The sequence below is a fragment of the Stegodyphus dumicola genome, chromosome 4 (genome assembly GCF_044657685.1).
Source record: "Stegodyphus dumicola isolate Sdum_Otavi_A_Nest chromosome 4, ASM4465768v1".
Classification (NCBI taxonomy): domain Eukaryota; kingdom Metazoa; phylum Arthropoda; class Arachnida; order Araneae; family Eresidae; genus Stegodyphus; species Stegodyphus dumicola.
The window spans coordinates 35,188,559-35,210,949 of record NC_140771.1 but is presented as its reverse complement, the minus strand read 5'-3'; the positions used below and the strand labels follow the sequence as shown (position 1 = coordinate 35,210,949).

General features: G+C 31.5%; 2 protein-coding genes across 6 annotated transcripts in view; one reads left to right on the top strand and one right to left on the bottom strand.

Moving 5' to 3' along the window:
• LOC118196935 (uncharacterized) overlaps positions 1–3,021 on the bottom strand; it is a 126,838-nt gene extending 123,817 nt beyond the window's left edge. Inside the window, exons 1-2 of one of the 2 annotated variants that reach the window (XM_085814724.1) lie at positions 2,817–3,021; positions 2,548–2,658 (exon numbers count right to left, since the gene is read on the bottom strand). Coding sequence is in view for 1 of the 2 variants with exons in the window: in XM_085814723.1 (XP_085670849.1) it covers positions 2,574–2,656 (83 nt within the window). In the remaining variant the exon portion in view is untranslated. The remainder of the gene's footprint in view (positions 1–2,547; positions 2,659–2,816) is intronic. The other variant, XM_085814723.1, reaches the window with a different exon arrangement.
• A 2,154-nt stretch (positions 3,022–5,175) lies between these two features.
• The window catches only part of Gcn2 (eukaryotic translation initiation factor 2 alpha kinase Gcn2), a 40,037-nt gene continuing 22,821 nt past the window's right edge, over positions 5,176–22,391 (top strand). The window contains exons 1-2 of one of the 4 annotated variants that reach the window (XM_085814719.1): positions 5,176–5,427; positions 11,156–11,289. The gene's annotated coding sequence lies outside the window, so the exon portion shown is untranslated. Of the gene's footprint in view, positions 5,799–11,155; positions 11,290–22,391 lie in introns of all 4 variants that reach the window. The other 3 variants (XM_085814720.1, XM_085814721.1, XM_035352586.2) reach the window with 3 other exon arrangements.

The following is a 22,391-nucleotide window of genomic DNA, read 5'->3' as shown; positions in this document are numbered from 1 at the left end:
AATATAGATGAAAGGTTAATTTCATATAATACTTTTTATTAGGGTAGAGTAGATTTTAAGGTACCCCTTGTATTATGGCGAAATTGTTGTTTGATTTATCGCCAAGTTGTTGTTTCATTTATGGTAGCCTGAGTAGTTGAATGTTATGGAAACCCTATCGTAACGTAATCGGGTGCATGATTCTGGGAAATTTTGAATCATGGGATGTTTTGTAAACATTTTTGTGGTGTGCGTTGGTTTGATTCTTTAGACGGTAGAATGACCGAATGTTACTACATTCGGCCATTTTAAGTTAAGTACCATTTTAAGTTAATTTAAGTTAATTTTAAGCCATTTTAAGTTAAGTACGATTTCGAGCGAAAGGGGAAAAGAGCTTTAATTGACTGGTGTGTAAATGAAGGTTTACTTAGTAGCCATTGTAGTGCCCTGTATGTAGGAAGGATATGCGTTTAGTCGAACGTAAAAACCGTTTAGATGGATTTGAATGGGTTTGTAGGAAGAAAGGTTCAGATGGTCACTATTCGAAGCGTTCGATCAGAAAGAGTACCTGGTTTGAAAAAAGTCATTTGAGTATGATTGATATTTTGATTTTTACATGGCTCTGGGTGTACAAAGCGGACTCGAAAATCATGGTAAGTGAATATTTGTTTTTGGTAGTGCTTAAATGTATAACATGTTTTTCCTTTATGTTATTTTATTGTTTGGTTTAAAATGTATTTTATTGAGATTATGCATTTTTTGTTTGCCTATATTTTAGAATTTGGTGCTCCTTTGACTTTTTAAGTGAAAATATATCGATGTGTACATGGACAAAGTAAAGGGAGTGCACAATGCAAGTTTGTGCAATTCTGGGATTTTTTTTTAAAGTGAAAATAGGTCAACGTGTACATGGATAAAGTTAAAAGAGTGCGCAATGCCATTTTTGTGCAATTCTAGGATTTTTTTTTAAGTGAAAATAGGTCAACGTGTACATGGATAAAGTCAAAGGAGTGCGCAATGCTATTTTTGTGCGATTCAGAGATTTTTTTAAAGTGAAAATAAGTCGATGTGTACATGGATACAGAGTTTGTGCAATTGTTTGTATTGTTATTTTGGCTTTGTGTAGGGGCGATTTTTGGCGCATTTGTAAGCCGAAATAATGAGTCAAAGAATTGCACAAAATCGGTATCCATGTACCACCGAAAATCGCCAAGGGGTACCATAAACTATACTTTTACCTTTTATTATTATAATTTATATGAAAACGGCTAAACATGACTGAATGGAAGCATAAGAGTAAATAACTACTTCAGATCATTATTATAATTTATATAAAATTTGCTAAATATTACTGAATGGATGCCTGCATCGCTATTTCGCTACCGAGTTATCGCTAAAGGATAATTTCATCTCGTTGGTTGTTCAAACGTAATTTTCTATAAAAAGTGATGCCTTTTCTTTGAAAATATTCTTGTTAAAGTGCAGAATCGCTCACTTGTTTGTTTACCGCTTTTTACAAGGGTAAAAACAATTGGATTTTTGTAAATTTTCTTTTCTTTTACTTTTTAAGCGAAAATAGGTCGATGTGTACATAAATAAAGTCAAAGGTGTGCGCAGTGCCATTTTTGTGCAATTCTAGGATTTTTTTTTAAAGTGAAACTAGGTCGATGTGCACATGTATACCGAGTATGTGCAATTCTTAATAACGTGTCAAGCAGTGGGTGATTCTGCACTTTACTCAAAATTCTATTGCCAAGTTTTCATCATGGGCAATTCCCAAATTGTTAAATCCATAGGATATCAAAAAAGGATTTAAAAATTAAACTAGTATTTCCATGGCGTCTTAAGAAATATAGAACTATATAAACTTATGCAATCTGAAATCAGTGTGTACGCTAGATTTGGCGCGCTTTTAAATGGGCGCGTTTGCTAGATTTGGCACTTTTGCGCGTACATTTTCGCTGCAATTTTTTTACGGCCCTCGAAACTGAATAGTACTGGAAGAAGGCGTGCTATAAATGCAAATTTCTCTGGACTAACTAAGATTTCTGTATCTCTCTTTCCTGATCAAGAAGCTGGACTGTGGGCAATGGCAATGTGTTTTTCATGTCTCAAAAGTACGATTTAGGATATATATTAGATTTATATATATACCATTGTCCTAACATATGTATTTTTACACATGAACACATTCATACAAACATTTTCGAATCCAGTCCCGATAACATAACAAAAGCCAATATGTTATTAGAATAATATCAATTAATTATCATAAAATCAAAAATATATATATATAATATGGCATGCCAGTTTTTCACACATTATTCTAAATTTTATTGCTTTAGATATAAAAATAGAAAATTCGTAGAAATAGTTCATACACATTTATTGAGGAATAGTGCATGAGAAATTTACTGAAATAGGAAATTTTGCAGTAATACATAAAAAATATGTGAATGCGAAACAACATATGAAAGAAAACCAAATTTAATGTTAATAAAAATAAAAAAATAATATTGCTACCTCATAAAATATTTTTAAATTTTAAAACAATCAGCAACAGACTACCTCAAAATAATTCTCAAAAGGATATTAGGAATTTCTGCAATTCTTCATCTGTGTTATCTTGAACATCAGGGCCATAAAATCCAGATTTCGTTTCAGCAGGCTGAGACATCACTAATCAAGAAAAAAATATGCCTTTAATATATTTTTATACCCAAGTAATCTAAACAGTTAAATAATTTTAATTTTATACATTATAACAAAAAATGTACTATAATGTCCCAAAATATTTAGATAGCTAATTCCAAAACTATACTCTGTACATACACTACCTCAAATAAAATATACATATATAATTCACAATAATGCCTTCAAACAGTTAACACAGTTATGCCTCTAAAATGTATTACTGTCCCGGATTCCGCTGAAAACCTAAAACGTTTGCTCCAAATCAATAACAGATGAATTATGCAAACAAAACCCACATTTAAATCACATGAACGAAACAAAATTGAAAATCGTCCGCCAATCTCGCTGTTGCCAAAGGATAACAAAACATTTGACTCGGCCACTGTGGGCTTTAACCTTTGGTGTCTTCAGATGATTATTAAGCACCAATTTGTAAAGAATAAATTCCTTCCATAAATTAAAATACATACGTAGCATTAGAATTCTATTAAACTAAAAGATGAAAAGAACGAACTTCCAAAGAGTTCATTTTTTTTTTTTTTTTCAGTCCGGAGAGGATGAGATTCCTATTGCGCATGCGCTATAGGCGAAAATCGGGACATGACGCAAGACTAGACAACTAGAGATTAAGGCTTAGAGATAGTTGGCCTTTACATGACGTCGGCTTTGAAGAAACGTAGGGAAAGGGCTAAAACCAAGGCCAACTTATACTCAATGACGTATATACACAATTTTAAACCTATATGCATAAAAAGTTACCCAAAAAAACCAAGCTCGTTATGTTATAGCCTTCAAATATACAGCAGCTAGCCATAAAATACACTTTTTGTTAATAACGAACCACGTTACAAATAGTGAGCGTATAGCAAAATTGTAGCAGAATGCGAGCGCCACCTAGTGATGAATTTCGCGAAAGCCACTGAAAACTGGGAACCGGAATTTCGTTCAGTCTGGCAGGCCTTGAGTATAAGTTGGCCTTGCTAAAACTAAGGCTCCTCTAAACCTTAGCTATAGGTTTATAGGAGCCTTAGCTAAAACCAACACCGACTCTACGGTGTTGCACCAGAAGTCGTGACGTCACACGAATTTTCGAACCGCGTGCTTAGGCTTGAAGTAGAGTCGGTGTTGGCTTAGGCTTGAAGTAGAGTCGGTGTTGAGTAGAGTCGGTGTTGCTAAAACCCGCACCATCGTCCTCCTTGGGCAAAAAAATGCGTTAAAAATCTGTAAAAGAGAAAAAAAATTAGTATAGCACAAATCATTTCGAAAAGTTAGGTCCAAAATGAGTTTGGTAACTTGCTTTCGCAGAAGCACTCTTCTCAGGAGATTATTCGTGTACTGGACCAACACCTCCTTACAGAACCTCTGTAAGGATTCTTATGGATTATTCTTCTGTAATGAGGTGTTGACTGGACAATCTGGTTTTTGTGAAGCCTTGTCAACATTAGATAATATATGAAGTGCAGATATTCTGGGACCAAAAAATGCAGGTCGTAGCATTTCGTACATGCATGCGAAAGATGCGCCACATCAGCCAATCATCAAGAAGAGCACATCACATTATGTTTTATGTCACAAATTCTCGGATATTGTTCGGAGAACAGCCTTGGTTGCTCCAAATTGGCTCCTTTAATTAGGATATGGCCGACATTTCATTATGCCAACGGAAGCTAGCTATTCTTTTCTAAAGCAATGCATGCTGCGGAAATCCCAAAGGAGAAAACGCCTTTATCTTCAGATGTCATTGGCTGCATAACCTGAGGCACCTACTGGAAATTTAGGTGTGTCATTTCCAGACGCACATTCTGTGACCACCCCCCAAAAAATTTGGTACGCTCTACTGTTTATTTTCTGAGCAACCTGAATGCATGACACCAGTTCAAGTGCTCTGTTGGAAATGGTAGTTATAAAGTTCCTTTTAAATTAAATAATTATCAGCTATTGTGTGCAGAACGAAAACTAAATACATTTATATAATAAGTTATTGAATAAAATGTGAGTTTTCAGAAACTTGGGAATCGGATTCAAATATGGAGCCGAATAACGCCAAACCGGCTGACGTATGATGATGTAATAGACTGCTGTGCAAGCCTAAGTTACTGAAGGAACTTTTTGGGAACATAGGGGAAATGTATGAAAGGTCCATTTAGTATTTCGGATCTGGAGCTCAGTAACTTTCAGCCTTTGTGTCTCTTTCCGCAAAAAGAATAAGCATATTTTTCATAAAATGTGACCGTGTCCTCAAATGTCGATCATATTGAGAAATCACATAACTGATACTACTCACACTATTGATAATCATAAAATGCTATAATAAAAGAGAAAAGAGCTAGTTGCAGTTTTAAGTATTATATTATGAGCAATCGCAATCTGTATGAGTAGTCTGGAGTTTTACATAATTTTCTAGTGACGCTTCCCACCCATCCCACACCTCCTACTACACTGCTCCTCTTTCTTTTCCTTCTAGATTGTTATCAGAAGTCGAGTAAAAAGATGTTTCTACATCTTTGACACTCGAGAATAAAATACGATCTGTGTGAAGAATAGAGCAATAATTTTGAATATTTGAGAGTCATGTTTTACTATTCTTAATACTATAATTGGCAACACCCATTTTGTACCGCTATTTGTATTTCATACAGTGAGCGAGAAGTTAACTAATGTTGTAATTTTAAATTCAGTTACTTCTTACAGTGTAAATAAATTCAGTCACTATAGAAAAAAAAAATTTTTTTTCAATTTTTTTCTTATTAAAAGGTAAATTGACTGTTGTGGGCTTCAAACTGTATATTTAAAATTTTATCCATGTAATCCAGCTTTAAAAACTTGCAGATTTAATAATATACTGTATAATTAAATATCATTAATTCCCACCGTGTAACATTTAAGATAAAATTTTACAATTATTCATTTACTTTAAATTCGTATAAATTCAAATTTGGATATCCAGGAATGTAAATGTTTACTCAGGTGCGTAGTATTTGCTATCTAAAAGCTTTTTCTTTCTTTACACGTGTATGATTCTATAGACTTTGTGTGTATTACCATATTCCTTGATTTCCAAAAAGCTCTTCCATATAATAGGGGTATTTGTTTCAACGGTTTTTTTCTTTCTACGTAGAATAGTGGTATGGGTAATTTATGTTATGTTTCTTTTAAATTATACGCCATTAAAAAAATTGGATAATAGAAGGTGAAAAAAATTTCGATGTAAGTTTTTTTGGGGAATATTATCATGAAGTGTTGATTCAGTAAACAAGTTTTATCTAAAATGAAATTTATACACATGTATATTCTGAGGCATTTGTAGCTTAAAAAGTTTGAGTTCTATAACTGGAATATTTATGTATATTTGTGTTAATGAGTCATCTTTAATGTCACTGATGTGTGATATTTCACAATTTTGGATCTGTGATTACAAATAAATCTAATATGCTGTGTGAATTTAAATTAAAATTGATTTCAATTTGTTAATGGCTTTCTGTGTTTCATTTGATTTGCTTTATATTAAGTAATGTTAGGAATTAAAACACTTTTTTCTGTAGTTTATGATCAATATATACAACATAAACTTTCAAAATATTTGCATACGTATTTTTAAAAATATTTTTATTTTGATGGAAGGAAAATATTTTTCTCTCCCAGAAATTTAAAGCAAAAGAAACTTTGTGATTTGGGATAATCCTTTTTGCTGTCTTAGAAAATTTATGCAGAAATTTCAAAATTTTGTATAACATTTAAATTTGTGAGAGAAAGCAGTTATTCAAACTTTATTGTCTTAAAAGTTTTACTACTAATAATGTCATTGATTAAAGTGCATTAAATTGCCTATTGGTATATTTAAATATCACTAATTATATATAATTGAATGTGTATCATGTATAGACTTCCATAATGTAGAATAAATTTCAATCCCAAAGGATATGTTCTTCAATTTATATAGAAATAATGTGTTAAGATCGCTTAATATCATACCACAGCTAGCTTATCTATATATGTGTATCCAGTACAACCACACTGCTTTTCATACTTAAAACTGCAATTCATATCTTAAAAACAAAACAAAACTGCTATTATAAATGCATTTTGTGATGTTTTGCAGACATTTTTATTTTTAACTAAAATGTTTTTGCCGTTGGTTTCCTTGACATAATTCTTGTAGACCAAATTATTCCAAAATAATATGCCAACTGTGTATTAAGAAGGTTCTTAATAGTCCCAAATTTGTTGATTATAGTTATTCTACTGGAAGAGCTTGATTTTCATTGAAATTTGAATATAATTTTAATGGAAATTGATAAGACATTTTCTGAATGCGGTACCAATCAGAGTTTGTGATTTAAATTAGTTTTTTTATGTCTTAAGATAATTGTATTATTACAATTTTAAATGAGAATTATTAAATAAATAATTAAAATTAACTTTTAAAGTTAAAATAAAATTTATAATTTAAAGTAATTTTTAAAAATATAAATGTCTATTATATTGCTTAGAAATTACCAATACATTTTCCACATAGCAGCTTTGAAGGTATCTTTTCTTTCATTTATTTTTAAAGGGGAGATCAAGTATTAACTCTGTTTTAACTGTAAGATAAATACTTCATGTATTTAAATGTAGTATTAATGAATATCGAATAAATAATAATTTACATATTAGCCTAGTTTTTACTTCATAAATAAAATAAAGTTTTCAACTAAATTTAAATTTCTTAGTTCAATTAAAACAGAAAATTTTATTGAAAATTTCTGTAGTTTTTAACATATTAATTTTTAACAAAATATATAGTTGAGGTCTACTCTGTAATATGTTATATATTATTATGCAAATAAGCTAACATTGTCATAGTATAAATTAAATGCAGTACAAGGCTAGAGTAAAGATTGAAATCTTATGAATCTATCTTTGTTAAAATGCATAAAAAAATTCTGATTTCTCAGCTTTATTAATTTCTAAACAATACTTGAGTTTCAAATGATTTTCATCATATGTAATTTTTTTAAAAATTTCATAGATATTGAAGAAGCATAAGCTGTAAGTAATCATATCGTTTAAATTTTCATGAATACTGCTGAAAGTAACATCAAAGTAACTCCTACAAAACTGATGAAAATTGCCAGCAATATGCAATTTATCAGAGTTTGCAGTTCTAAAGTCAAAGAATAAGTAATAAACATATTTTGCTTAAAATTTCATCAGAATAAACATTATTGATAATGAATGCTTCTCTTTCACAAAAACTAAACAGCTCATTTTCTCCATAATGCTTGAGTATGCTTCAGTGTAACATAGATATATGCAAGATATGATTAAAAAAAAGTGGAATGGCCCCAGTGCTTTGTTATAACAAATATTGAAAGCTTTCATTTCTTTTAACATTTTCTCTTAATCCTTCCATATGTAAACAGCAGTTGATGTGGTGTAATCCTTCTGCTGTATTTCAGCAAGTGCTGTTGAAATAAATTGTAATCTTGGGCATTTTGCTTGATTTCAAAATTAGTGATTAATAAGTGGTTGTGTCATTTGAAAAGTTCACCAGTGTTTCAAATCAAAGTGCATTTTCTTCTGCTTTTATTACTGCTGATAAGGAGTGAGAGCAGATGTGTATAGTTTTTTTTTTTACTTGTATTGCATAACTCTAACATGTCTTGTGGAATATTTTTTATGCATTGCTAAGAATAAAAAACCTGAAAGTTCATTTTTGTCATATTATGCTCTTTCGTTTTAAAAATGCGAAATTGCTGAATGTGTGATTGTAATATGGGCAAAGTGCTGTTTTTGATGACAGAGTTCAAATATGGTTTGGCAGTTTCAAGTATTTAAATTTCAGCCTTGACCGCTCTATATGACCATCCTTTGTAAGCAAAGACCTATTAAAAGAAGTTATTTCTGAAAATCCACATAATACAATTCAGAAACTAACACAATGATTAAATATTCTGAAAAGTACTGTATTTGAAAAGATAGGTATGTCCGCTGTTTTGATTTATGGGTACTCCATAGTTTAAAAGAAAAGAATATGTTTGCACAAGTTTTAGCATGTGATTCTTTGCTTATGAAATAAAGAAGCTCTTTTTTATATTTGGCTCATTATTAGAGATAAATATATCATGAGGTAAGCCAATAATAATATATATATATATATATATATATATACATGAGGTAAGTCAATAATCTCTACATATAATAAAAGAGAGTTTCTGTGTCTTTCATTCGTGCTGCGCGTAAGAGTAATCGCATAAGATCCAGAGCTACGAAATTGGGTATATAGGGGCATCTAAACAAGAGGCAGTGCACCTTGAAGCGATTTTTTCAAAATTCGAATCAGATTTTTTTTTTATTTTATTGCATCATTTTGAATAGTTTCATTTAGAAATGTGATTTTGGCAACAGTTTTTCATTCAGTTGTATACTAGACTGTTGAAAATCAGCACTGTTGCCACTTGGAAACATGAGGGCAATAATTCTGTGCAGTTTTTAAACTTAATGTTTCTCTTGAATACTGGACGTTTGTTGAGAGAAGGCAACAGGAAGTTGGTTAATGTATTTAATAGGATAATTAATATTTATATAAAGGAATATTGTTTATTTCATTGTAATTTTGTTATATGTAATACATTTATTTTTAAATTTGTGGGTTTTTTATTTATTTTTTTATTCTGCAGAGTAAAATTCTGTACAGTTTTTAAATTTAACGTTTGGTATTTCTTTCAGGCATTTTTCAGGTACATTTAAAAGCCAGATGAAGGCTGGCAGCATAGCTGATAGTAATATATAAAATAATACATATAAAAATATCATGAAATAAGCCAATAAATTTTCCAAACTTCATTTAGCAACTTGAAGTGGGGGGTTGCATCTAAAAAGAGTAATGCTTTGTGTATGGTAGGAGTACAAAGGAAAGGTGTATTATGGATTGTTGCCATAATATCAAACAATAAATTTGAAAAGATATTGTTCCCAAGTAACAGTTTTAAAAGTAGAAGTGTGAACAAAATACCCAGAACTAGACTCATGAGGTGTTGTCTTCCAACATGACAGTGCTCGTCCTTATATTTCAATGAATTGTGAATGACAAAGGTTTATTGAGTTGGCTGGGATATTTTGTATTGCCCTTATATCCGCCATTCCACTTTGGATTTTCATTTCTTCAGCTCATTTCAGAATTCTCCAAGCAACCTGAAGTTCTTCTTTAGGTACTTTCAAACAGAATCCCACTAATGAATTTTTTTTAAGAAAAGAATTTTCCTACTGCCAGAGAGGTTGCAGAAAGTCGCAGAATAAAAAGGTGCTTTTGTAATTCAATTAATTTTCCTTGTGCTTTTCCATTTTTTCATTTGTATTTATGATAAAAAATGCTGAACTTCCCAGATGACCCAATATGAATACACAATTGTGTCCATGATTTTCTTTACTTATTTTAACAAGAATTAACTATTTTCCCATACATAATGACAAGTAATCAGCCATAATATTCCAACGTGCTTCTTATAAATTAGCTTTAATCCACTATTTCTTTATGCTTTGCATCTGCAAGATGATTATTTTGAAAACATTTCATTACATATGTTATCAGTGTTGGTTATTTTCCTAAAACAAAAAATGAAATATAATTAAAATAAGATAATAATTTTTTACCTTATTGATAACATAACTTTTTCTAGATTGGCGGTAGTCTAGAGAACTACATAATGCACAAAATACGTTTGATTGGTACGAAACACATCGACACAAAACACGAAAAAGATGGTTTAATGATTACATTTAAAAAAATATGTGTAAGTAAAACTAAGACTGACATTTGTCATTGCTGATAGTGATGTATTCTGTCTGGTTGTATGCACTAACAATCTATTCTTTACAATTATTTATGTTATTGTGATGATTTAAATTTTTAGGAAGCAAATTTAATGGATATGCAGAATATCCATACCTAATGAGAAATTGATATTTCTCATTTTTGATCTTGGTATGTATATTCTTGTATTAATAGCATTATCTGTTACAAGATTTATCATAAAAATTTGAACTTTTTTTCATATTCATGACATCCATAACGTAGGGTACTTTGCATGATTTCGTCAAAGTGCTTCATGAATCACCAGATGTATCAATGGTAGCTTTCGTCTTTGTTTCTAGTTATCAAAATTGTTTCATGATGCACATTTTACAATCTATCTGCAATTAACAGATTGTCCATTAAAATACTTAAACTATTTTGCTTATAACTGATTATACATATATTTTAAAATAATCCTAAAAAGAAATAACCAGTTTCAAAATACATTTAGAGGATTATATTCTGATTACACACCAGATATTATATTTTTAAACTTTGAATATTAAATATATTGAAAAGCAAAATTTGTTGCATAAATAACATCTGGCTGTGCGTATGAGATTTAAGAGTTTTTAACCATATATGTGTCCATACTCTCCATAAAGCACCAACATTACTTTTCACTTCAGACATTTTTCTTTTCAGGGTTTTTGCTGTTTACATAACGGCAGTGTTTCTCAGTCAGTGGTTCTTGAAACTTGCCTTTGTGGTCTTCCCTGATTTCCCCAGAAAAAAAAAATTCATTTGGAATGTAGCTGAAAATTATGAAATTACACATGGTAATCACCTATTACTTTTCACGTGAGGCATACATTTTATGAAATTTATTCTCCTGACTACTCCGTACACTGGTTTATCTTTCAGATGTATTGTCAAAACTAAATGAACTACAGTACTGTTTACAGTATAAGTCTTTGACTGTTCTCAGTGCCATGAGAAAATAAAGGGATTTCAGAGAAACTTGGTATATCTGTCCCGAAAGTAATACGCACATTTTAAAGAAATTTATTCAACTGATTCGTACAATTACTCAATGTTCTCCGAAATACATCCCTCCTGCTTTAACACAGTTTTTCCAACGTGATTTCCATGCTTTATATGCGTCCTTGAAATCTGTCACAGGGATGTCCTTTAGTAACCTTGTCATAGCCACCTTAATGTTCTCCAGGGCCCCCAAATGCTGTCCTTTGAGGGATTTTTTAATCTTCAGGAACAAAAATAAGTCAGGCAGGAACAAATCAGGACTGAAGCAACACAAAAGTCTCCAACGGCATTTTCTCAAGTTTGAAACAAAACTTTGCGTATTGCTGCTCGAGAGTTTTTTTCATCTTGATTTTGACTGAGCACTCGCACACACACACTGGTTCACTGAAACAGGAACTGTGAATCTCCAGGAGCCCTGAGTTGACTGACGCTGGTCATGCTGTGTTCCCAAGACTCCCCACCCCAACGGATAGTTGCGGCAGAAGAAAATGGGGCATATTACTTTCGGGACAGACCTTGTATGTTAGTGTAAAATAGAAAAGCTTTTTATTATTTATAAACTTATAACTCTTTTAATAGAAAATGATATCATTATTAATAAAGAATTGTGGAATAACATATCTTCACATCTCGAAATTCTGGAGTCACTTATTTTCCAAGTGGTAAATCTGATAAATTTTGATGGGTTCATGGTACTTTTCGCAATGATATTGAAAATAACAAACTATTGTTAATGAAGGAGAACAGTTAATTGAACTCTCACATCAAAAAGAAATTCCCAGCAGAAGGTGTGTTGGATGTCTGGACCTGCCTATGAGAATGGAATTTAGCAAACTGTGTAATGGTATTATACAAATTACATTTCAGTTTGCTTCAGTGTATCTGCATAAGAAAGCGTTTCCATAACTAACTCAAATAAAAGTACTGAAATTTACTTGATTTATATGCTGATCACAGACTTAAACTTAACAGCATGCATCGAAATGTAGAACATCTGTATAAGAATTGGCAGGATCATCCATTTTGTTACTGTGAATACCAGCATTTATTTAAATTTTAACTACTATTAAGATTATCAAACTGTTATTAGCCTTGAATAATGAAAACAGGTATAAATTTTCTTCTATTACCTTTACCTAGGACTAATGCGAAATTAAATTAATTATATTTTTAAAATATAAGTACAGTGGTAGTAACACGGTACAAAGTCTTGAGATCCGGACTTGTTGAGACTTCATCGATTTCAGTTGGCATTTTTCTGGATATCAGATCATCAGTTTAAATCTAAGATAAGTAGAAATTATAAAATTGAAAATATGAAATAGTGATTTACGGAATAATGAAGCATTTATGATCTTAAGAAAATCAAAATTTACAGAATTAAAGCTCTGTTTATTTATTTGCTTTATTAAACATTTCTTTCAATGTAAAGTGTTTACTTCATTTTTGGCGCTAATACTTTTTCTTTAATTCTATACATGTATGTAATTTCTTGTTCCAATAAGATTGCAATCTCGGGCGTTTCTGATTGTCTCAATGTAGGGCCATGTGGGGCGGATCGGTCGTGAAAGAGTTAAAACTATGAAATCATGATTTATGAAATACTGAAACATTTATGATCGAAAGGGTATCAAAATTTAAAAAAAAAAAAAAATTCTTAATATTTATTTGTTTACTTTATTAAACATTTCTTTCAATGTAATTTGTCTAAGTTGCTTTTTTTTTTTTTTTTGTGCTAATATTTTCTCCTTAATTCTGTAGACACACATAATTCCTTGTTCAGTTACAAAGTTTCATTGTTGAAGTCCTCCAATTGCTCTGTCGAGAATTCTGATTCATTTCTCAATATAAATTTTCCATTTTCAATAACCTCTCTGTCACTTTCTTCATTATCAATAGCAGTATTTTCTGGATCTAAGTCTGTTAATTGATTAATAATTGGGGCATTGTCATCGCAACGAAAAAAACTTTTGTTATATCGTCTTCATTTATTATTGCTTCTCCGTATTTCTTTAAAAAAATCCATTAACTGGAAAATTTAACCTTTGGTTTGTGATATCCGGAAACCTTCACATTCACAGCTATCATATTCATCAACCTAACCATAAAATATGCTAGCTGGCCATAAATTATGCGAAGCATTTTCTAAAGTATCTGGAGATGCACCCTCCCACGATCTTGCGATCCGCTATACAGTATTGGTGACGAAAGACAAGTTGTTCCTCTAAATTTTGTCTTCTATCGCGCACTGAGACAATTAAGCCTGATTGTATAAGTTTTATTATTTATTATATTTACATCTATTTCTTGCACTTATCTGAATCTTGAATAAATAAATTCTCACATATGCTTAAGGCTTATTGAGGGCCGTCGATAGATATCTTATCGCCTGATGCAGTCTCTGCGGAGCTACCAAGTGCCTTCCTAAATTCTAAATTTTTGCTGCCTCTAAATTTTAGATCACAGGGCTTTCTCTGAATTCTAAAAATTTTTTCATCTATTAATTTTGCTGGTTGGTGCTTCTCTAAACTCCAAAAAACTTGTCTTCCCTAAATTCTGCCGCAAATATGGCTAAATGAGCTCTGGCGCCGGTTCTGGGTTTATGTGAAGAAAAAATCAGTTAGTCTTAATTCAAATAAACTAAATGTAATCTTTTGGCCTATGATTATCATTAACGAAGTTTATTTTTAGTGCATGGAAAGAAATTTTTGTTAAATTTTTCCTCATCACTATATCGTAGCGCATTTACCTTTTTTTAAATCTGTAATCATTGCCAAGCATAATAATGTCAACATAGAAAGTTACCACACTCTTTGTACTAATGTAAAAATTACTTATATATATATAAAAAAAATTGTTTGGGCATCTCTGCATGAGTCATTACTCAAGTTGTCATGTGTTGATAATCATGTGGTAATATAATAAATAATGATTTGCCAGGTTGGCATCAGGGGTATAAAATATTAGCAGGTGTAAAATCAACGATGTTTCTATCTAGAATATTTCGGTTTGAGGCGTATGCCAAACAGACACGCAGCTACGGAGCCAAATTATTTATCATTTGAATTTATGTTAAATTATTGTTTCTTCAATAAGCCAGTCTTCTTCATTCTTAGTGCCTAGGGGAAATTAAGAATCGGTACTCTCCATATGTTTTATCTATGGGGGAAAAATAGCAAATGCGTATTCCTAAAGCATTTAAAAAATAAAAAGTTGTTGGTGATATTGAGGTCTGGATTTTAGATCATTTCGGATATTGGACATCCGGATCTCGGACTTTGTATTGTATATAGATTCCCTCTCCTCAAGGCACTCAGAAAGCAAGCTCCTCTAAATTTTAAAATGGATTCATGTGCATAGCAGTTGTTTTCATCTTACAAATAAAAATTAATCCCTCGCAGGTTAACTGTTAAGCTCAAAGTGAACCAACCTCTTTTCACTCATTAACACTACTGTGAATACTATTTCTTTTAAATTTGGAGCTAAAATAAAAGAAGAAATGAATGATAATGAACAGCTTATAACTGAAGATAGCTCTGATATTGACTCAGATAGTAAATCTGAAATTTCACTATCCGGAAGTAATGACAGTTTGTTGTCTGACTTCTCTAGTGAGAAAGAAATGGAAAGTATAGATAATCTAATGCAAAATTCGATATTTTTATGAACTTGATATTAATAATCCTTCTTTCTTGATATTAATAATTCTTCTTTGGAATCAACAGATATGTAATAACAACAAAACATTATAAATTCTGACATCTATTTTTGTCAAATGTTCTTTCCAGTTCGCTTACTTGTTCGAAAAAAAGCCAACTTAAAGGGGAAAATGTGCTTCTTGCGATGAAAATAAAAATTAGCATAAATCAATAACTTCAACATTTGTAATAGTTCTGACTGCTGATTTTAGTTTATATAATGAATTTCTTCATAAAAATGTTTATAAAAAGTATGCTTATTTTTTGTCATAATATGACAGAAAAAAGAAACTGTTAAGTGGTTAACAGTGCTTTACTTAAGATCAAAAACTTGTAGTTTTGAGAAGTTTCCTTTAAAATATGTTTACTATGAGCAAAGTGTACTGTGAATTTTCAGAATAATGGTGAAAATTATTTTAACAATATAGCAGAATTTAACTTAAACATTTTAAAATTCATTGAAATTAATGGTGTAAATCTGACTGTATATAGTTTGGTGTTGAACCAGGTTTTGATTCAATACTGAAAGTAACAAAAAGATGCTCTTTTGAAGACAAATTCATTCGAAATGTAGAATGTTTTCAAAACACAAAATTGGAACGTTTCTATGAGTTGATAATTGAGTGCTGAATTATTTGACAGAGCAAAGAATTAATGATATAGCTGAGTCACATAAAATGCTGCAAATGGAAGCAAAGGATAAATAATCATAGTATTAGAGCCCAACAGTTTAAATCGAGCACCCCCCCCAGATGGATCACTTGTTTCATGAGATGAAATGGATTTAGTTTAAGAAGAACAGTGCTTACATGATGAGTAGCAGAGAATTATGGCAAAAAGGCATTAAAATTTCACTGTGTGTGATCCAGCAAAGAAATTATTACTACTGGATAGGAAACACAGATCAAACTCCAATATTTTTTGACATGCATGGCAACCAAAAGGGGACATCTTCTGAGTTATTTAAACTTATAGAAACTGGAAAGATGCACTGTACAATAATGTTCGTAGTAACTGCTGATGATAAGAAATTGTCATCTTTTGCAATTTTTAAATGATAGTCATTGCTGAAACAAAAACTCCCTGATGGCATCATAGTTAGGGTACATGAGAAAGGCTAGACCTCATCCTTTTTAATGAAAGAATGACTTGAAATTGTATGAACCCATTGGCTAGGTACTCAAGAAGTCGCTGCTGGTATTGGACAGCTTCTGTCTGCTTTTCATGGAAGATATAAAAATTAAATGAAAAGAACAAACATTGTTCCTGTCACCATTGCAGAAGCAGTTACATCATTTCTGCAACTATTAGACATATCAGTGAATAAACCATTCAAAGACTATTTCTTAAAGTTTAGTAATGAGAGAATGTCAGCAAGGTCACATAGTGTTGCTAGAGTCAAAAAAATTCAGAGACCTTCCACTAAATTGATTTGCTTAAGGATTTTTGGTACATCGCCTCTGAATGATGAAGCAATAATACTGAAGAGCATTAAGAAAATGGATAATGCTCATGATGGTTCTGAGGATCATTGAGCATGGGGCAAAAGAAGTGAGTGATGTGTAAAGATGATGGTAATTGTGTTGAATGGGATGATTTTTGACTGTAATGGATGACACAGACAGCAATTCCAGCAGCACTGAATGATTTGAGACCTAGAGAGTTAGCTGTGTATGGCAATGAGAGTGGGTGAATTCAGAGAAGCAGAAATGGATATATTTGATTAGATATTGTAATGTTGATATTGCTATGTATTATTGGAACATAGGTTTCTTTTAAATAAATAATATTGTCAAAATCCATGAATACCTTAAATTTGTTATATTTTTACTGTAATTGCATTCACTTAATTTTTGTCTCTTGATTTTCATATGATAAAATCACTAAAAAAGGAGTTGGAATATACAATTAAGTATGAAATTTTTTTATGGCATAATACACTATGATATTTGCTAGGCTGGCTCATTATGCAGGAGGAAAACCATGAAAACGTCCATGCAGTCCGCTCGTTTGCGAGGATTCAAACCCTGAACCAAACTATATGTTTTCAGCAATTTTACTGCTAGACCACTGGTGGACTTACCTTTGTATGATCAGCATATGATTTTGAGTTTTCACAAAAGAACATTGCTTTTTAATAGGCATCCAGTGGTAAATCACCATTTCATTTACCGTTTTCAGTGAGTTGTTCACTTAAAGTTACCAAAAATCAAGAAATGATAATTTCTTTGATTGAATACAATGTAAGCATTTCCTGCAATCATCATTAACATGTCATAAGAAACTTTTTCCCCCACCGTTTTCTAAATTTTTGATCAAATTCATGGATAAACTGAATTATTTGTAAGGTTGCCTTCATCCATCTACCTGTTATAGAAAGGGAAAATCTCTGGATAGTTTGCATATATTTTATTGCCATTTTTTTCATTCTCTCGACTTGAGTGAATTTGTTTCTGAGAGCTACTAATCATTAATTTGTGCTTTTGATTTTGCCATCTAGTAAATGTTACTTCATGTTTGATAGGGAAAAAAAAATCAGTTTCATTATTATCTAATTTTTTGTTTACAAATTCTCACAACTACATATAGTAAAGTTTTCGTCAATGAAAATGATGTGAAGAATCTGTTCAAAGCACCATTTTGTTCATTTTGTTTGTTGTTTTTTCCTACCATTTTATATATATATATATAGATGATGTTAGTTTCCTTATTGCAGTAACATGTAGTGAAATTTTTATCACTGACACTGATGTGAACCATCAAAGCAAATCACATCATCATTTTGTTTTACACAAGATGTTAATTTCCTTATTACAGATTCTTCTACTGCATGCATTAAAATCATATACATACCTTGTGAATGAATTACTTCTGACTCATAACTTTATATTGCATTTGATTGGCTTTAGTTGCATGGCCTCTTTTAAATTTGAATATTTCACTTTGGCAGTTGGTTAATGCACAGAATCATTTCTAGCTCTTTAAAATCTCTGTTAGATGCATTCAAGAAGTTCTGCATGATAGATTTTTACTCCAGTTTTCGAGATTATAATAAAGATTAAAATAATATTTGGTTATGAGTAATTTTTTTCTGTACTTAGTGTGATTGCAGCTAATGTTATCATTTGAATATTGCAATTGTATTGCTGATCCAAATGATAACATTAACTGCAATCACACTAAGTATAGAAATAAATCACTCATAAATTTATATTATTGTGAGATCCTGCCTATTTGTATATAAAAACGTGGAAAATACTTCACCTGTTGTGATCAACAAGTTGGTTAATGTTATCAAATTGCTGTGGAATAAGTTTTTTAAATTAAAGTAAAATTGAGGAATAAAGTCAAAATAGAAGAATTACAGAAATTGCTAACTGACAGAGATATGTCACCAAGTAAGAGAATAAGTCACCAAACAACTTGATTTTGTTTTAAAGCAACCAGGCATGAAGGAATCTGTTTTCAAAGTTTTAGGAAGATTGGACTGGACTAACCAGAATTGATGAATAACGAAGCAGAATTCTAGATGACCTTGCCTTTTCATGTCAAAATATTTCTTCACTTGCTTTGAATTTAGTAATGAGTATTCTGCTGTAGAAAACTCCCTTTTTATTCCTTACCGTTCTGATCATGGAGTCTAGCAAAAGACATAATGAACTGAGTTTAAGGGATCAAGTAACTGCTATGAATCAGCAGAATGCTGCTGATAAGTTAAATATTACTCAGTCCTTCTTACACAAGATTTTGAAGAACTGTTTAGGTGTTATTTACAAATCAAAGAAAATTCAAAGTGAAAGAGAAATGGATGCGTGAAAAACATGGTGTTCAAAGAACATTGAAGATTTGATTTACAGATGGTTGTGAAAAGGTGTGGCAGTCAACAGTCCATTGATGCTGCAGAAAACTGAGGAATTAGCTGGCAAAAGTGAACATTTTTTACAGATGCATTCATGATGAAGAAAAAATGTACTGACATACCTGCTGCAGCATTTTACAGCATACCTGGCTGTAAAATGAATGGTATAAAATATCTATGAAGTACTGTCTTGAAGGTATTTAGAATGCCAATGAAACAGATTTATACTATTGTGCATTATCTTAACATACATATTTATTTAAAATTGAAAGCTCAAAAGGATGTGAAATAGCAAAAGAGCAACTGCTTTATGCAGCATCAATATGTGTGGTAAAAAAAAGGAAATTATTAGTAACTGAGAAAAAAACAAAATTCCTTATTCTTTAACCCTCTGAGTGGCACAGGATTTTAGATTCTTATGAAGATCGGTATTTAAACAGCATTTATTAATTGAATTTGCATAATTTCTATTTTCATAAACTTACATTAATTAAGGTGATATTTACATTATTAACAAAAGAAGGCAAAATATCTTAAAATTTAAGTTAATATATGCTAAGAAGTAAAACTTCTGATGACTAGATAAAGCCAGTCATAACGCTGATAGGGTTAAAAGGAATAAAGAATTTACCAGTGGACATTAAGTGCAATTCAAAGGCATGGATAGCGTTCACTAATTTTAAATAAATGTCTTTTGAAATAAGATAACGAACTGAAGAATGATATCTTTCTACTTACTGAGAACTGCAAAGAGCTTTACGTACGTAAAAGCCTATCGAAGCCTATCGAAGTTGTATACTTGCAAGCAAATATCATAACTATAATTTAGCCATGTGGCCATTATGATGAAGTGTCCAATTGTAATTAGCTATCATAATTTTATTGATTTTTCATTATTGAACGTACAATTTGTGTTCCCTGATGAGAAATTTCATGATGATGAATACAGTCAAAAGTCTTTAATCCGGACTCGTCGGGACTTTGGCGATTCCGGATATCGATTTTTCCGGATTATAGATCATCAGTTTAAATCTGGTAAGATGGCATGCAGAAATTAAAAATATGAAACTGTAATTTATGAAATAAAGAGCAATTATGATCTAAAGGGTATCAAAATTTACAAAAAAAAAGCTTAATATTTATTTGTTTACTTTATTAAGCATTTCTTTCAACGCGCGCATGCATAAAGCATACATTACGCGTAGTCGAAATTAGAAAATTGCAACCAGAAAACTATTTGATTTGTATTCGTGATATTTATAATGACGAGGAGTTTAATTTAAATCATATCAAAGCGGAGTACATCAAGATGAAATATTACATTATAAGCGGAATAAAATAAAAACATCTGCCCTGACGATAAGGATAGTGCTGACAGATCAACTTCCAGTTCATTGCGCGCCACGACGTCCCGCCCCGCGCAGAGCAGCGTGAAACTGATAAACAGATTTCGGAATGGTTAGGGAGAAACAAAGGAGTCTTTATCCGTTTTTTTGCTGCAATTGCACTTTTTGTTTGATGGACATCGAAACATGCTTTCCCTTTGTAGATCCAGCAACGGAAATTCTATTTGACATAATCGAAAGTTTCAACTTTCTTTTATAAAATTGCTCTAACAGTCTGCAAAAAATAATAAGCCAGTTCCAATTCGAAGATTAAGGAACAACACAATCTATAATTTTCGATAATTTTAGCTTAGCTTATACCATCCATTATACATTAAACGCACATGCGTAAACATATTATGTGCATGCATAGACGCATATGCACATGCGTAAAGGTATGCGCATTGCGTTGACTTATGCGCAGAAAGTTTTTAGCTTTGAGGTCCGGATTAACGACTTTTGGCTGTATTAACTTTTTCACGTTTCATTATTATTTTCCGTGACAGATGACTTCACATTTGTTTTCACTTTGCTCCACTCATTACTTTTCATATAATATCGTTTCGAATTTCCGACTGCTGAAAATTTCTTTCCTTTTCTGAAATATAGAGCCCAGGCCCACCAGTGGCCAAGCGGTAAAATCTCTGAACACTGGTAGTTTGGTTTAGGGCTCAAATCTTCGCAAACAGGCTGGCTCTTGGTGGTTTTTTCTATCTGTAGCATGGGTACCATTCCCCATAGAAAGTCCTCCATGAAGTCATCCCTCCCCTTAGGCAGATAGCCCTCGAGTTCTTTGTCATAATCGACCAAATCAAAATATAAAAACCTATGCTTGATTACACTCGAAATTGATTTCAAAATCTACACCAAAGAAAGGTTGCTTTAATTTCTTATTTTAAAGTCCATAGTTTCTGTGACATTAAATAAAGGAAAAAAATATGATTCTTATTCATAAACCTTCTCATTGGATGTCCTGGAAATAGCCTTTTTTCAAATAAGTATGGCGAATTCTCTTAAAGCATTGTCGCTTTTTTTTTTTTTTTTTTTTTTGTTGTTGTTTGTGTATATGTACATGATGTCAAGTTAAATATCTTCTCAGCTAAAAGTCCTTACTAAAATGTTATTGCAATTTTTTTTTGTATGTATGTACATGTTGTCAGTTAAGTGTCTTGTCAGCTAAATGTCCTGTTGGTTTAATGCTGTTTTGGCTCAATGTCCGTGTCAGTTAAATATATGTGCCGGCTAAATGTCTTGTCAGCTAAATGTGCATGTTGGCTAAATGTCCTTGTCTGTTAAATGTCCTGTTGGTTAAATGTCTATGTTGGCTAAGTATCCTGTCTGTTAAATGTCAATGGCAGCTAAATACCCTGTCCTGTAACTGCCTGTGTTGGTGAAATGTACCTGTCGGCTAAGTGTCCAGTCAGCTAAATTGTTGTCACCTAAGTGTCGCAGATGCTGTGAAAGTGTATGCTTTTATTCTTTTTTTTTTTTTTTTGTTTTGTTTTGTTGCTTATACAGGATTTTCTCATTTTCATACTGTGCATAATTAACTTTAATGTATTTGTAAAAGAGATGATAAGCATAATTAATGAATATTGCCAAAAATTGTATTATGTGAAAAAAGGTAAAAGTTAAGCTCTCTCTTTTTTTTTATTTCTTTTTACTTCCATGTATAAGTAAAGGAAGTATTGTAAGTGCAAAAAAATTTGGATATCAAATTTCAACAGAAATATCCATTTTGACTACTTTTTTGTGTGACATGTGTATGAACAGACAGAACAAAGACTTATTTTTCCAAAATGGATTGTAAATTTTTTTTTTAACGTTTGTATGCATGTACACTGCTCCAAAAAAAAAAAAAAAAAAAAAAAAAAAGGGGACAGTGCTATATCTCCCGTTCTACTGGGCCGATTGACAAAATTCAAACTACGTTTTTCATGTCTCGAAGGCGCGAC